The 14,240-nt window shown below is 42.3% G+C and overlaps 1 protein-coding gene across 3 annotated transcripts in view; it reads left to right on the top strand.

Annotated features, from left to right (window-relative positions):
- TLR8 (toll like receptor 8) overlaps positions 1-13,771 on the top strand; it is a 36,354-nt gene extending 22,583 nt beyond the window's left edge. For all 3 annotated transcript variants that reach the window (XM_066248863.1, XM_066248861.1, XM_066248862.1), the window contains one exon: positions 4,480-13,771. In XM_066248863.1, the coding sequence (XP_066104960.1) occupies positions 4,486-7,596 (3,111 nt within the window). In that variant the 5' untranslated portion in view covers positions 4,480-4,485 and the 3' untranslated portion in view covers positions 7,597-13,771. The remainder of the gene's footprint in view (positions 1-4,479) is intronic.
- The last annotated feature ends 469 nt before the right edge of the window (positions 13,772-14,240 follow it).

Here is a 14,240-nt window from a genome sequence, read left to right as displayed (position 1 = left end):
CAGCTTCAGAAAAATACAAAAAAACAAAACAAAACTGTAATGATTAAAACATGGTACCAGCACATAAATGATAAATAGATTGATGAAGGAGAATAGAGAGTCTAGAAATAGATCCAAATACAACGGGAGTTAGTTTATGATGAAGGGAGAGTATCAAATCAGCAAGCAAACGATTATTCAGTAAGTGATGTTGGGGCAACCAGATCTCCATTTAGAAGAAAATAGTCTAGGTCAGCACCACAGGATTTATGCCAAAACAGCTCCAGTGGGATAAGATATTTCAGTCTAAAAACTAAAATTACTAGAAAAAGAAACAAGAAAATTGTTGATACCAAAGTGGAGAAGATGCGTTATGGCTTCCTCTGCCCCCTGGGTGGTCTCATTCACACCCGAGCTGTCCTTGCTCCAGCCCCTAAATTAATCCCTCTATCAGAACTGTCCTCTGAGCCTAAGGCGCACATATGTAACTGCCTACTGGACATCTCCACTGCAGGATCACACACTCAACACGTCAAGTTAATATTCACTTCTCCATCCCCTGGCCCCTCCCATTATACTTCTGTTACTGTGTCTGTCAGTTTTACCTGCCAAGTATCTCCTGAATCCTCTTCCAGCCCCATTGCCACCAACTTATTCAAGCTGTCATCATCTTGCTCCTGAAGTCCCATGCCCTCTTGCTAGTGACTTCTGTAGAATCAGTGAGCATAGTAACTTTAAAGGCTTGCACTACTCTTTAGATAGAGATCAAAAGCTACTCTCATCTTTTCTTATGTCCTTGGCTGTCTTTTGGTCTCCTATACTCATGTGCTCATTAAGATAAGGACTAAAAAAATATCCATTGAATGTAGTGACACAGAGATACTGAGGATCCACATCTCTATCTGTCATCTCTTACGTGCCGCTGCAGCCCTCTTGGCCCCACCTCTTGGTCGGGCCCCTACTGTTGCCAGCAGTTCTCTGCAGCCTGCAGCTAGCTTCGGGACCTGAGGCCTGCTGCGCTTCGCGTCTGCTTCACACTCTACCTTTCTGTTTTTCTTTTTCTTTTTAGTGAGTGAAACTGGGGGCAGACAGGGACAGACACACAGGAAGGGAGAGAGATGAGAAGCAGCAGTTCTTCATTGTGGCACCTTAGTTGTTCAATGATTGCTTTCTCATATGTGCTTTGATTGGGGGGGAGCTCCAGCTGAGCCAGTGACCCCTTGCTCAAGCTAGCACCATATCTATGATCATGTCTATGATCCCACACTTAAGCCGGTGACCCCATGCTCAAGCTAGTGAGTCCACGCTCAAGCCAGCAACCTTGTGCTCAAGCTAGTGACCTTGAGCTTCAAGCCAGCAATCTTTGGGCTCAAGTCAGCGACCATGGCTAGCTAGAAAAGGACAGGGAAGAATTGGGAAGTGACTTCCAAATCTAGCAATGCTCACACTTGAAAATTCCGTAGCCTTATATGTGCTTAGGTGCCAAGCAAATATAACATTACCTGGGTCCTCTCCTGGAGTTACTGGTGTCCCCAAGGTTCACTAACCCCTTGGTGCACCTGTGACTCCTAGAGGCGAGGTTGAGCCTGGGAACCTGTGGCAGCCTCTGCAAGAGCTGCATGTTTTCAAGCCATGAACCATCTTTTCACACATATTATCCAGACATATTTTTCCTATTTGTGCATAACAAAAAAACCCCAATTGAGCTTAACTGTCTGTAGGTTAGAGTCTGGGTCAGTGTGTGTGGGTTCTCTGCTCTAGACCTCATAAGGCAAAAATCAATGTGTGGGCCAAGCTGGACTCTTATCTGCAGGCGCTGGATAAGAATCCATTTCCAAGTTCATTTGGGTCATCAGTTTTACTTCTTTATGGTTGTAAGACAGAGGGGCAGACATTTTCCTGTTGGCTGTCAGCAGGGAGTCATGCTCGTTTGGCTTCTAGAGGCTGCCTGCATTCCTTGTCAGTGGCCCCTCCGTCTTGAAGTCAGCAATAGCGTGAGAAATTTCTCTCCTGCTTCCAATCTCCCTGACTCTCTCTTCTTCTAATAGCCACAGAAAACTCTCTGCTCTTTTTTTTTTTTCTGAAGTGAGAAGCAGGGAGGCAGAGAGACAAACTCCCACATGTGCCCTTCCAGGATCCACCCGGCATGCTCAGCAGGGGGTTATGCTCTGTCCCATCTGGGGCGTTGCTCCATTGCAGCCAGAGCCATTCTAGCACCTGAGGTGGAGGCCATGGAGCCATCCTAGGCGCCTGGGCCAACTTTGCTTCAATGGAGCCTTGGCTGCAGGAGGGGAAGAGAGAGATAGAAAGGAGATGGGGAAGGGTGGATAAGCAGATGGGCACTTCTCCTGTGTGCCCTGGTTGGGAATCGAACCCGGGACTTCCACATGCCAGGCAGGCGCTCTACCACTGAGCCAACCAGCCAGGGCCAGAAAACTCTCTTCTCTTAAAGGTGCATATGATTAGAGTAGGCCCATCTAGATAATCCTCCTTTTGCCATATAATGTAACATAATTACAACAGAAACACCAGGGGATAAGAGTCATAGGGACCATCTTAAAATTCTGCCTACCACACCAGGTAAGCAGGGCTTTGTTCTAGTAAAAGGTAAGCATTAAGCAGCAGTATCTGGACAGTGCTATAGTTAAAAATAACTAAAAGTAACCAAAAATGCCTGGGCGTTGCACTTGCTTTCATTTTCATCTCATAAGGAGCTGGCTGGCAATAATTATTGCTCCTCAGAATAATCAACATCCCTATAAAAATCTTTTATAATATAGTAAAGGTATAACAGACTGTTAAGTTCACTAACTACATTTTAGAAGAATTTAGAAGAAAACCTCTGGTTTAACTCACAATAAGAACATAAGTTGGGCTTTAGTGAAAAATATAGTTTAGTAAAGGTTGGTCTTCATACCAGGCAAGATAAGATTTCAGGAGTTCTTTTGACCAAAACCTGATCAAACCAGTCACGTTAATCCATTTATTGCACTGTATACTTACCAAAGATAATATAATCTGTCCTCGACTAAGAAAGCACAGAAAGGGAAACACATTAAGTGTTACAGAGGATGCATAAAATTATAAAGCATCATGTCTTTCCTACAGAAGCTTATAACATTAACAAAAGAATAGCTATTAAAGCCAATGTTTGTATGATAAATGACATATGAGTAGGAGCCATGCCATAAAACATTTTTGAGCACTGTCTATATCAGCAATTTCCAACCAATGTGCCACAAGAATTTTTAAAACATGCAATACCTGACTATTTTCTCAGAGGCACTGACCTCTTTTCCCTTAGATTGTCAAATTTAAAAAAAATGACAATAGCCAACACAACAATATCCATCTGGTGTGAATGTCCCATTTTGAACCATAAATGTATAGGTCATATAAAGGAGTTGCATCTTATTGGTCATATTACATAATAAGGTTACATCTGACATCTGATTGGTTAATTCTTGGTATCAACAATGTTGGGAAATACTGATATACAAGTATAGGCATCTGATTTTTTTTAAAGTCACTTTGAAGCAAAAAGGGTAGATAATTGCTTCTTTTGGTAAAGTAATGAGAATTATACCTATTTTTTGTCAGATTGGCAAAAAATATATTTTTTGGTGTGTCGTAGAACTTTGGTAATTAGTGTCTATGTTCCATGAGATGAAAAAGGTTAAAAAATCGCTGGTCTACATTTAAGGCATTGTTCTGGCAGGAAGATTTCAAAATGAGATTGTGCAGCATGATGGCTTGTGGTTAAAAACAGGATGTTGGAATCAGATTCACTCAGGTCCTGGCTCTACAGCATACCACCATTCTGAAAGTTGCTTAAGTCTTGGAATTTATTTCTTCACATACAAAATATGAATGATAATAAAACCTATCTTGCAAGCATTGGTGTGGGAGAGAAAATGTTTTTGCCACTTTGTTGTTGTTATCAACAGAAGATATCTACTTTTCTGTCATGTAAAGAGATAAGACAATCTAATACGTACCACCACAGAAGTGTAGAAAAACTGTAGGAAATGCCAGTAATCAGATACATTTATGCAGCTAAGGTAGAAAGAGAGACCGCTGGCCTGGGGATTGTGAATGATACTGGGACAGAAGCTGGATCTGAACTCTCCTTGGGATTGACCAGAGTTATACTAATAAGTTGAAAGTATGGATATATAGCTTGCCATGCTCTAGATCTAGCATGCACCACACACCATGGCCCGGCGTCAGCCCCATCATGGTGGTGGGGCCATCTTGATTAACAACACCTCTGCAAAAGTTCCCTAGGTTTTCTCCTCATCATGATCTCAGACAGCTCCATCTTCAACTGTTTTTAGCACCATGAAGGTGAACAATTTAATGCCATTGATTTCATTGTTAAGTGAACTGACTCTCACTTCAAAAAGCACAAAGTATGGTGAAGCCCCATTGACTTCATCATGAAATACCTGGCAGACATTGCTACTCTAACATTGTGCCTCCACTTTTGATTTTCCTTAGGAAAACATGACCCTTCAGTCTTTGCTTCTGGCCTGCCTTTTCCTGCTCATCTCTGATTCCTGGGAGTTCTTCACCAAAACAGATTATTCTAGAAGCTATCCATGCGATATGAAAAGACAAGGTGCAGCTGTTATTGCAGAGTGTAACAATCGTCGACTGCAAGAAGTCCCACAAACCGTGAGCAAAGATGTCACAGAACTAGACCTATCTGATAACTTAATCAAACACATAACAAATGAATCATTTCAAGGGCTGCAAGCTCTTACTAAAATCAACCTAAACTGCAACGTCATGCTACCACCCTACTCTAAAAATGATCATATAAATAAAGAAGGCATGAATATTACAGACGGGGCATTCTTCAACTTACAAAACCTAACAGTTTTACTACTTGAAAACAACCAGCTAAACAAAATACCCTCTAATTTGCCAGGGTCTTTGAGAAATCTTAATCTAATTCAAAACAACATAATTTCTGTAACTAAACACAGCACTTCTGGACTTAAGAATTTGGAACGTCTCAATTTGGGCTGGAACTGCTATTTTGGCAATGTTTGTAATCAGTCCTTCCGCGTAGATGGAGCATTTGAAGAGATTCCAAATTTGAAGGTGCTAATACTATCTTTTAATAACCTTTCCCGAGTGCCACCCAACCTACCAAGATCCTTAACAGAACTTTATCTTAGCAACACCAATATCCACAGCATCGGTTCGAGGGACTTCGAAAAACTGGAAAATTTAACAGTACTAGATTTAAGTGGGAACTGTCCAAGGTGTTTCAATGCACCATTTCCCTGTACACCTTGTGCAAAAGATGCTTCTATCAAAATAGATGACCATGCTTTTCAGAAATTGAGCAAACTTCAATACCTCAACCTCTCTAGTACTTCCCTCCAGGTGATTCGTGAAATCTGGTTTGATAATATGTCTTCTCTGAAGGAGTTGCATCTTGAATTCAACTACTTGGTACACGAAATAGCCTCTGGGAATTTTTTAACAAAACTTCCCCACTTAGAAATACTTGATTTATCTTATAACTATGTAAAGACACAATATGCACTATATCTTAATCTGTCCCCAAATTTCTCTAATCTAACATCTCTCCGGACATTGCACTTAAGAGGTTATGTGTTCCAAGAACTGAGATATGAAGATTTCAAGCCCTTGATGAAACTCTCCAATTTAACGACTATCAACTTAGGTGTTAACTTTATTAAGCAAATTAATTTTTCCGTTTTCCAACATTTACCCAACCTGAACGTCATTTACTTGTCAGAAAACAGAATATCACCCTTGGTAAATGATATCAGGCAAAGTTCTGCAAATTTCTCCACTGTCCAAAGTCATGTCCTTAAACCACGCTCAGCAGATAATGAGTTTGACCCACATTCAAATTTTTATCACAACACCCATCCTTTAATGAAGCAAAAATGTACACGTTATGGCAAAGCCATCGATTTAAGCTTGAACAGTATTTTCTTCATTGGGCAAAAGCAATTTGAAGCTTTTCCTAACATTTCCTGCTTAAATCTGTCTTCAAATGGCAATGCTCAAGCATTAAATGGAAGTGAATTTTCAGCTGTGCCTCATATCAAATATTTGGATCTTACACACAATAAACTGGACTTCGATTATGATACTGCTTTGAATGAATTACGTGAGTTAGAAGTTCTAGATCTCAGCTACAATGAACACTATTTCAGAATAGCAGGTGTGACACACCGTCTAGGATTTATTAAAAATTTAACAAAGCTGGACTTTTTAAATCTGAGCCACAATGACATTTATACCCTAACAGAGTACAATCTGAGTAGTGAGTCCCTGACAACATTAGATTTCAGCGGAAACCGCCTTGACGTTCTGTGGCATGCTGAAGATAAGAGATACACATACATTTTTAGAAATCTCAATAACCTAACATGGCTTGATTTATCCTTTAATAACCTTCAGCAGATCCCAAGTAAAGCATTTATTAACTTGCCCAGAAATCTCACCCATCTATTTATAAATGATAATAAGTTAAGTTTCTTTAACTGGACATTACTCGAGACCTTTTCTCATCTCAAGTTGCTTGACTTAAGTGGAAACTGTCTATATTTTTTAACTGATAAACTAGCTAAATTTGCGAAATCTCTTAAGGAGCTAATACTGAGCAGAAACCATATTTCCCACCTTCCCTTGGGCTTTCTTCCAGAAGACAGTGGTCTGGTACACCTTGATTTAAGTTCCAACAAGCTCAAAACAATTAACAGATCCACATTTCCAGAAAAGAACACCACGTTAGCCCTTTTGGAACTACATGGAAACCCTTTTGACTGTACCTGTGACATGGGCGATTTTCGAAGTTGGATGGATAAACATCAGAATGTAACGATTCCTAGACTGACAGATGTCCTTTGTGCCAGTCCTGGGGATCAGATAGGGAAGAGTATTATGAGTCTAGAGCTAACCACGTGTGTTTCAGACACCATCGCGGCCATCTTATGTTTCTTCACATCCTTCATCACCATCACAGTTATGTTGGCTGCTTTGGCTCACCACTGGTTTTACTGGGATGTTTGGTTTATCTATCAAGTGTGTTTAGCTAAGGTCAAAGGCTACAGGTCTCTTTCCACAACCCGCACTTTCTATGATGCTTATGTTTCCTACGACACCAAAGATGCCTCTGTGACGGACTGGGTGATCAATGAGCTGCGCTCCCACCTGGAAGAGAGTGAAGACAAAAATGTGCTCCTCTGTTTAGAGGAGAGAGACTGGGACCCGGGATTAGCCATCATCGATAACCTCATGCAGAGCATCAACCAAAGCAAGAAAACAATATTTGTTTTAACCAGTAAATATGCAAGAAGCTGGAGCTTTAAAACAGCATTCTACTTGGCCTTGCAGAGGTTAATGGATGAAAATATGGATGTGATTGTATTTATTCTGCTGGAGCCCGTGTTACAACATTCTCAGTATCTGAGGCTGCGGCAGAGAATCTGCAAGAGTTCCATCCTCCAGTGGCCCGACAACCCCAAGGCGGAAGGCTTGTTTTGGCAAAGTCTGAAAAACGTGGTCTTGACTGAAAATGATTCACGGTATAACAATTTCTATGTTGATTCCATTAAGCAATACTAACTGATGTTAAGTCATGGTTTACCAACATAATGCAAAGGCAAAGCAAGGACCGTTCTGCCTTAGGACTTTATTGTTGTGTAACAAATTATCCCCAAAACTTAGTGACTTAAAATGACACAGTTTGTTATCTCATAGTCTCTGTGGGCCGGGAGTCCAGTGTGATTTAGCAAGGGCTTCTGCTCAGGGTCTCAACGGCTGCAATGCAGGTGTTAGCCAGGGCCACAGACATCTATTTCCTGGAGTTAGGTGTTAGCCAGGGCCACAGACATCTATTTCCTGGAATGAGGATTGTAGTCGTTGACAGACCCCAAGCTCATGCTTACATGGTTTTCAGGATTCGGTTCCTTCTGGGTTGTTGGCCAAAGGTTGCTCCCAGTTCTTGGCCACATGGCCCTCTCTTAGCTTCATCAAAGTCAGCAAGGAGAGAGAGTTTGCTGGCAAGACAGAAGTCACCATCTTTTGTAATCTAATCAGGGAAGTGATATCCCATGATTGCCATATTCTGTTTGTTAGAAGTAAATCACCAGTCTTGGCGTCTCAGTTGGAATGACCACCTTAGTCTGGGAAGACTAGTCTATGACAGGTGGCTGACTGATGGCCTCAGTCAGAAGTTGTGAGTATCAGGATGGGGGTCACTGTGAGCCCTCTAAGCAGTGGCCTCCTCCACCTTCTCTTCAGTAGCTAAGAACTTCTGAAACTGGAACTGATAGTTCTGATGTTAAGTTACTGTTTAGATTTATCATCTATCCATGGCTACATGGTTACATTAATCTTTCAGAATCACTTTTATAAATATTGACTACAGTCTTTGACTTCCAAGGTTTAGATGCCATATAAAGGCTGAGATAAATAGTTTTTCAAGTGTTTCTAGTGTTTCTTTTTACTTCTTAACCATTTTTTAGGGTATGCAGCTAAATTAGAACAGGTGGCTTAGGGATGAGCTCAGTCCACAGCAGGGTGTGAGCCTCCGGGTCCATCACTGACTTCATGTCCACTGAGGGCTCTGACAAGGTCACGCATGTGTGAGCAGCTGCGCCCACACTGTTGTGGAGGCCCCAGGCATTGGGATGCCCCACATGTAGAGCCAGGGCCTGCGGCAGCACATCTGGAGGCATTGCCTCCCATCCCCCCCCCCCCCACGACAGTTTTAGCTTTAACACCAAACCCTGTTTTGTGACCATGATGTTTATAGGAAGATATTTGTGCTGGTGTTTGTTTTGGTGTGGGAACAAATATCTAAATGCAGGATCATTCCAGGATAGTCAGGGGCAGCTACACCTTGTCTCTGTTGATGACACAGTTATTGGTGGTCTGACAGAAGCTCACTGCTGTGCTCCCTGGTTGTTTTGGTAAAATAAACATGTAGCTTTTTCAGTAGCATTAGGAACTACGGAAGTATATTAAGCTCACACACTTTGGCAGTGTTCTGTTGACAGAATCTAAAGTTGATAAATGTCACAGGTATCCCTTCTCTTTAGCAAATATCGTCATAAAGTGAAGATAGTGAAACCAGTGGTAAATGACATTTGTTTCTGAAGTTCACTTATTCCTCATTTAAGATACTGTTATGGGAAAATCAGCCCTACGATTTGTGGAAGGGAAAGTCAGCATTGCTCTGTTTCTCTCTTGTTATTTAAAAATGAATATATGCTAATACCCGTGTTGAAGGTTTTAAAATTCAAATTTTACAAAAATATACAATGAAATTGAAATCTCCCTCCCAACACAAGTTCGCTTCGTATAGATAATCACTAGCAAAGATTCTTGTGTATTCTTTCGTATGAGAGTGTAAAGGTTCAGCTGCCTCAAAAAAGAGACCCATCAACACAGGAAGTTTAGTCCTCTATCCCACATGCTATGGCCTGAGTAACCAGGCCAAAAGTCCTCCCAAAAGTCATCTGTTGAGAGCTACCCCCGAGGGGTGGTGTCAGGAGGCGGGCCTTTGGAGGGGGTTAGGTCATGAGAGCAGTGCCCTCAAGAGTGGGGTTAGTGTCATTATGAAGCTGACCCAGGGACCTTCCCTTGCTCTTCTGCCGCACGGCATCACTGACCTGGGGAAGACAATGTTTGTGGTTTATAACCCACCTGGTCTCTAGATTTTGTGACAGCAACCTGAATGGACTAAGACATATAGGTATAACCGTTCCAATGAGAAGAGTTTGGGTTGTCAGGGAAGTGCTGCTCTCCATGGCCATTCAGGACCCCATGTTTTCTCTCGGTGCTCTGCTGTCCTCTGAGGAATTGGCATCACCTGCATGGTCCAGGCTGGGCCACCAATGCGGCTGGGAAAATATAAGAAGAGAGCACTCAGACTGGTGTCTTAAGGCCTAGACTCAACAGTGGCACACATCTGCTCACTTTCCATTAGCAAAGGGCTGTTTGATCCCACATAACTGCAAAGTGTGCTGGGAAGTGAGCCCGGTGAGAAGTCTGTGGCTATGGAATAAAGGGAGAAGAGATTGGTAGACAGCTAGGAGTCTCTGCTACCACATCTGGAAGCTTTCAGTTTGCACAGCTGAGCCTTCAGTTGCTCATTTACATCCAGGAGTGAACTCTATAAGTGCTTCATTTTGTTTTTTCACTTACTATATCTCAGAGTGTATATATTTATTTAACCGCTGCCTTGTACTGCCTCATATGAAAGAACTAAATAAGGTATTTTCCCAGTACTTTACTGATGAATATTTTGATTGCTTCTAATCTTTTGATATTACAACTAATTCTATAATACTATGTCTTTGTATCCATGCATACATATTTCTAGAGAATAAAATACTTTTAGTACAGTGATACTCAAAGTGTTCTGCAGATTGAGGTTGATTTGTAACTAGATGTTACTGGTCTATGATGTATAAATACAAAATTTGAGAGTTTTCAATTTGACATGGCTGTGACTTTCACCATCAGTGGTTCATGACAGGTTGGAGATTTTTAAAAATCTGCTATTTTGCCACAGATTGTTTGAGAAGTACAGGTCTAGAAGTGGAATTACTGGGTCAAAGGGCTTATGCATCATAAATGTTTATACACACTACCCAATTTGTCCTGAAAAGTGATTGCTCAAATTAGACTTCCACCAAGAGTCTTGGCAGAAAGATACAAAGAATTACAGACTCAAAGAGTTGATGGCTGTCATTTCCCAAAATAAAAACAGACTGTGCTCAGAGTCCATCTTGAGATTCCTTGTTGAGGAAATAGTAACAGTGGTCAAGTTGGCATGGATTTGTCCAGCCAATCAAAACATGCTACAAGCATCAGCATGATGCAAAAGTCTAGAGCGCACTCCTGGCAGTGTGGAGTCAGTTGGGAAGGAGGAGGGAGGGTTAGGAAAGCATATTTAGCATATGTATTGCTTTTTTTCTTCTTCTTTTCCAAATGAAAGGAGGGGAAATAGAGAGACAGACTCCTGCATGTGCCCCGACCAACCGGGATACACTCAAAAACCCCCTCCCCTGTCTGTGGCTGATGCTTTGCCCATCTGGGGCCATGCATGCAACCGAGCTATTTTTAGTGACTGGAGTGGAGGCTCCATGGAACCATCCTCAGCACCCAGGGCCAAAGTACTTGAATCAGTTGAGCCATGGCTGCAGGAAGGGAAGAGAGAGAGAGTAGGAGGAGGGGGAAGGGTGGAGAAGCAGATGCTTCTCCTGTGTCCCCTGAGAATCAAACCCAGGACATCAACACACTGGGCTGAGGCTCTACCGCTGAGCCAACCAGCCAGGGCTGCATATGTATTGCTTTCATAATACAAACTACACAATGCAAATTGTCATGCAATGTTATTGACTGATGGTGATCATGGAGTGAAGAGCGAGGAAGCCCATGGAGAGGATGGGTTGAGAATCGCTAAGTTACTCAGCTTGAAGTAATCAGTCAGCTGAGCAGTGACAGGAGCGAAGATGGTTACATGGTGGTGGGAGAGGAGAAACTTGAGATGACAAAGGTCTGACTTGTGGCCATGACTGATATTCATGTCATTGCTTCTTCTTGTATTCACTTTACCTTATGATCTCTGGCCCAGAAAAACAGTAGATGCAGGTTCCAAAAAGCTTGAGAAATAGGCCTCCCTGATTGACTGTAGGGATGTCACACAACTCTGGTGGTTAGGAATCTGTCGGCATCTTTTCAATGAAATGCTGGGCTTTCTTTGTCCTGAAATCTACCTCGCTATTAGAACAACCAGCTCAACCAAGTGCTTCCCTCTGTCCTCAGCAAAGGACACAGAAGTTAGGAAAAAGATAGAGTTTTTTCATGGGAGAGGAATCGTTCTGGGTGGAGTTTCATCCGCGACCTGGGGAGCGTGACCCAGACACATCCTCCTCTGTGCTCTCAGAATGTTTTTCTGCCCAGTGGAGACTGTCAGAGGAATTCACTCTTGACGTAGCTTGTTCCTCCTCATATTCACTGTTCCTGCAACGAAAACTGAGCACCTACTGTGTGCACCAGTTGTTACTGTGTCAAAAGTGCAGCTTGAGGAGTCTTCGCACCAACCGTGACTGGTCTTCCCTTCCCTCTCCAAGACCTGAAGATGGGGCCCCAGGGGACCGTGTTTCCCTGATGGGGGGGCACCTGTGCTACAGCAGTCAACATCTGTGTGTGTGGAGGACTCTCCGGGAGGTGGAGCAGCCTCCACACTCCAGCTGCTCCTACCACAGTGCTCGAAACTGTCTCCACGTTGCTCACAGAGGTGAACTAAAGGGACCAAGAGTTCATTCATTAACACTTCAGCTATAATTAGATCCTCAGACCCCTTTTGTTGAGGAAAGAGTAGGTCTCACATGTTTCAAACTTCTTTCATCTTTTTCAAGGCTCTATTCACTCCTATTACTAACCTTGGTGAGACTATAAAATCATCAGGCCTGGGATATTTATTATCTTTCTCTTTAATTCAAGATTTATACTTAATAGACAAATGCTTTCTGCACAACTAATACCTGTTGAGTCCAAAGGTGGGTTCAAAAATGGCCAAAATCTACCAACTAATCAATAGGTAAATAGAAAATGTAGTGTATCCGTACAATGGAATATTATTCCGCCATAAAAAGGAATGAAGTATTGACACATGCTACAACACCAATGAACTGTGAAAATAGTATGGTCAGTGAAAGAAGCCAGATGCAAGAGAGCGCATGTCTGACTCCATTTATGTGAAAAGTCTATGGGGACAGACAGTAGATGAGAGTTTGCCAGGGGCTGGGGGTTGGGAGGAGGTGGGAAGTGACTGCTAATGGGTATAGGAATTCCTGTCGGAATGATGCAAATGTTCTCAAATTGACTCTAGGGATGTCACACAACTCTGATTCTCCTGACAGCCTTATTTCTCTTCTTTGCCCCCTTTTTGGTGGTTTTTCTAGCATGCCCCCCCCACCATGTCTGAAGCTCCTGGCATTTCTACCCTACACTCTTGAAGTCCTCTCTATCAGCTCACTCTGGTCCCTGGCTTTTTCCTTGGAGCTGTTCAAGATCCGCCAAATCCCTGTTTGGTGGCACTGGGCTCTGTTGGCCTCTGTAAAAATAAAAATAAAAATAAAAAACCTCCCCAAAGTACAGATATTAGAATGCCCAGTTCTGGTCATGGCAAAGGAACTGGGTGACTCTGAGCAAATCACTCTGCTTCTCTGAGCATAATTTCTCATTTGTAGAATGTACTAAAAGGTTTCCAAGGTATTTTTAAATATTACAATGACATTAGTTTCCTAGGGCCACTGTAACAATGTCACAAACGGAGTGGCTTACAAAAGTTTATTGCCTCGGTTCTGAAGATGGAAGTCTGACGTTGCTGTGCACAGGGCTGCTGCCCGTCTGAAACCTGTGCGGCAGGATCCTTTCTGCCCCTTTAGTTTCTGGTGGTTTGCTGGCAATCCAACCTCTGCCTGTATTGTCACATAGTTGTCTTCCCTCGACGTCTCTTCTTTTTATAAGGACACCAGCCATATTGGATTAAGGGTCCATCCTACTCCAGTATGACTTTATCTCAACTAATTACTTCTACGACAGCCCTATTTCCAAATGAGATCGAACCAGGGGTTAGAATCTCAACAGAATTGGGGAGTGGCACGCAGTTCAACCCACGTCAACAACCATGGCCTTTATTCTAGAGAAATTACGCAGAAATCCATGTAAGTTGAAAATGGCTTTATGAATGGGAAAGTCATTTATGATTATTGTACAAATACAGGCAATTTTCCTCTCAACTATTAATAAAGTTATAGTGATGTGTCCAGGTTTCCACTGTCATTATCCTTGAACTGAATGCCATAATAGTATCCATTATTTCCAGTGAGTACACAAGAAGGTCACACAATTGTGTGCTCTTCCTCTCTGCCCTTAAGTGTTTTGGGGAATGAGGGAATCGGTCAAGCCCTGTGTCTTCCTCAGCGATCTTGTTTCAGTCTTAGAAGAACAAGGCTGTGCTTTGCCCAGAAGGGGATATCTCAGGACTTCCTGTGCCAAGGACCCAAAATGGAACATGGTCTTTATAAATGTCCTTCCAGTGTCCAAGGGGAGCAGATGAGGTTTAAAATTCATAAGATACTAACAAAAATAAAACCAAAACCCCCACTTATGATAGAATATTGCCATTGGGAAGCTGTTTATTTTCAGAGCCTTATTTTCTGGTGAAATATGCATTCTAGGAGTAGAAA

This window comes from Saccopteryx bilineata, chromosome X, assembly GCF_036850765.1.
Source record: "Saccopteryx bilineata isolate mSacBil1 chromosome X, mSacBil1_pri_phased_curated, whole genome shotgun sequence".
In the NCBI taxonomy this organism is placed as follows: Eukaryota; Metazoa; Chordata; class Mammalia; order Chiroptera; family Emballonuridae; genus Saccopteryx; species Saccopteryx bilineata.
Note: the sequence above shows the minus strand (reverse complement) of the source record. Positions and strands in the feature narration are given on the sequence as shown.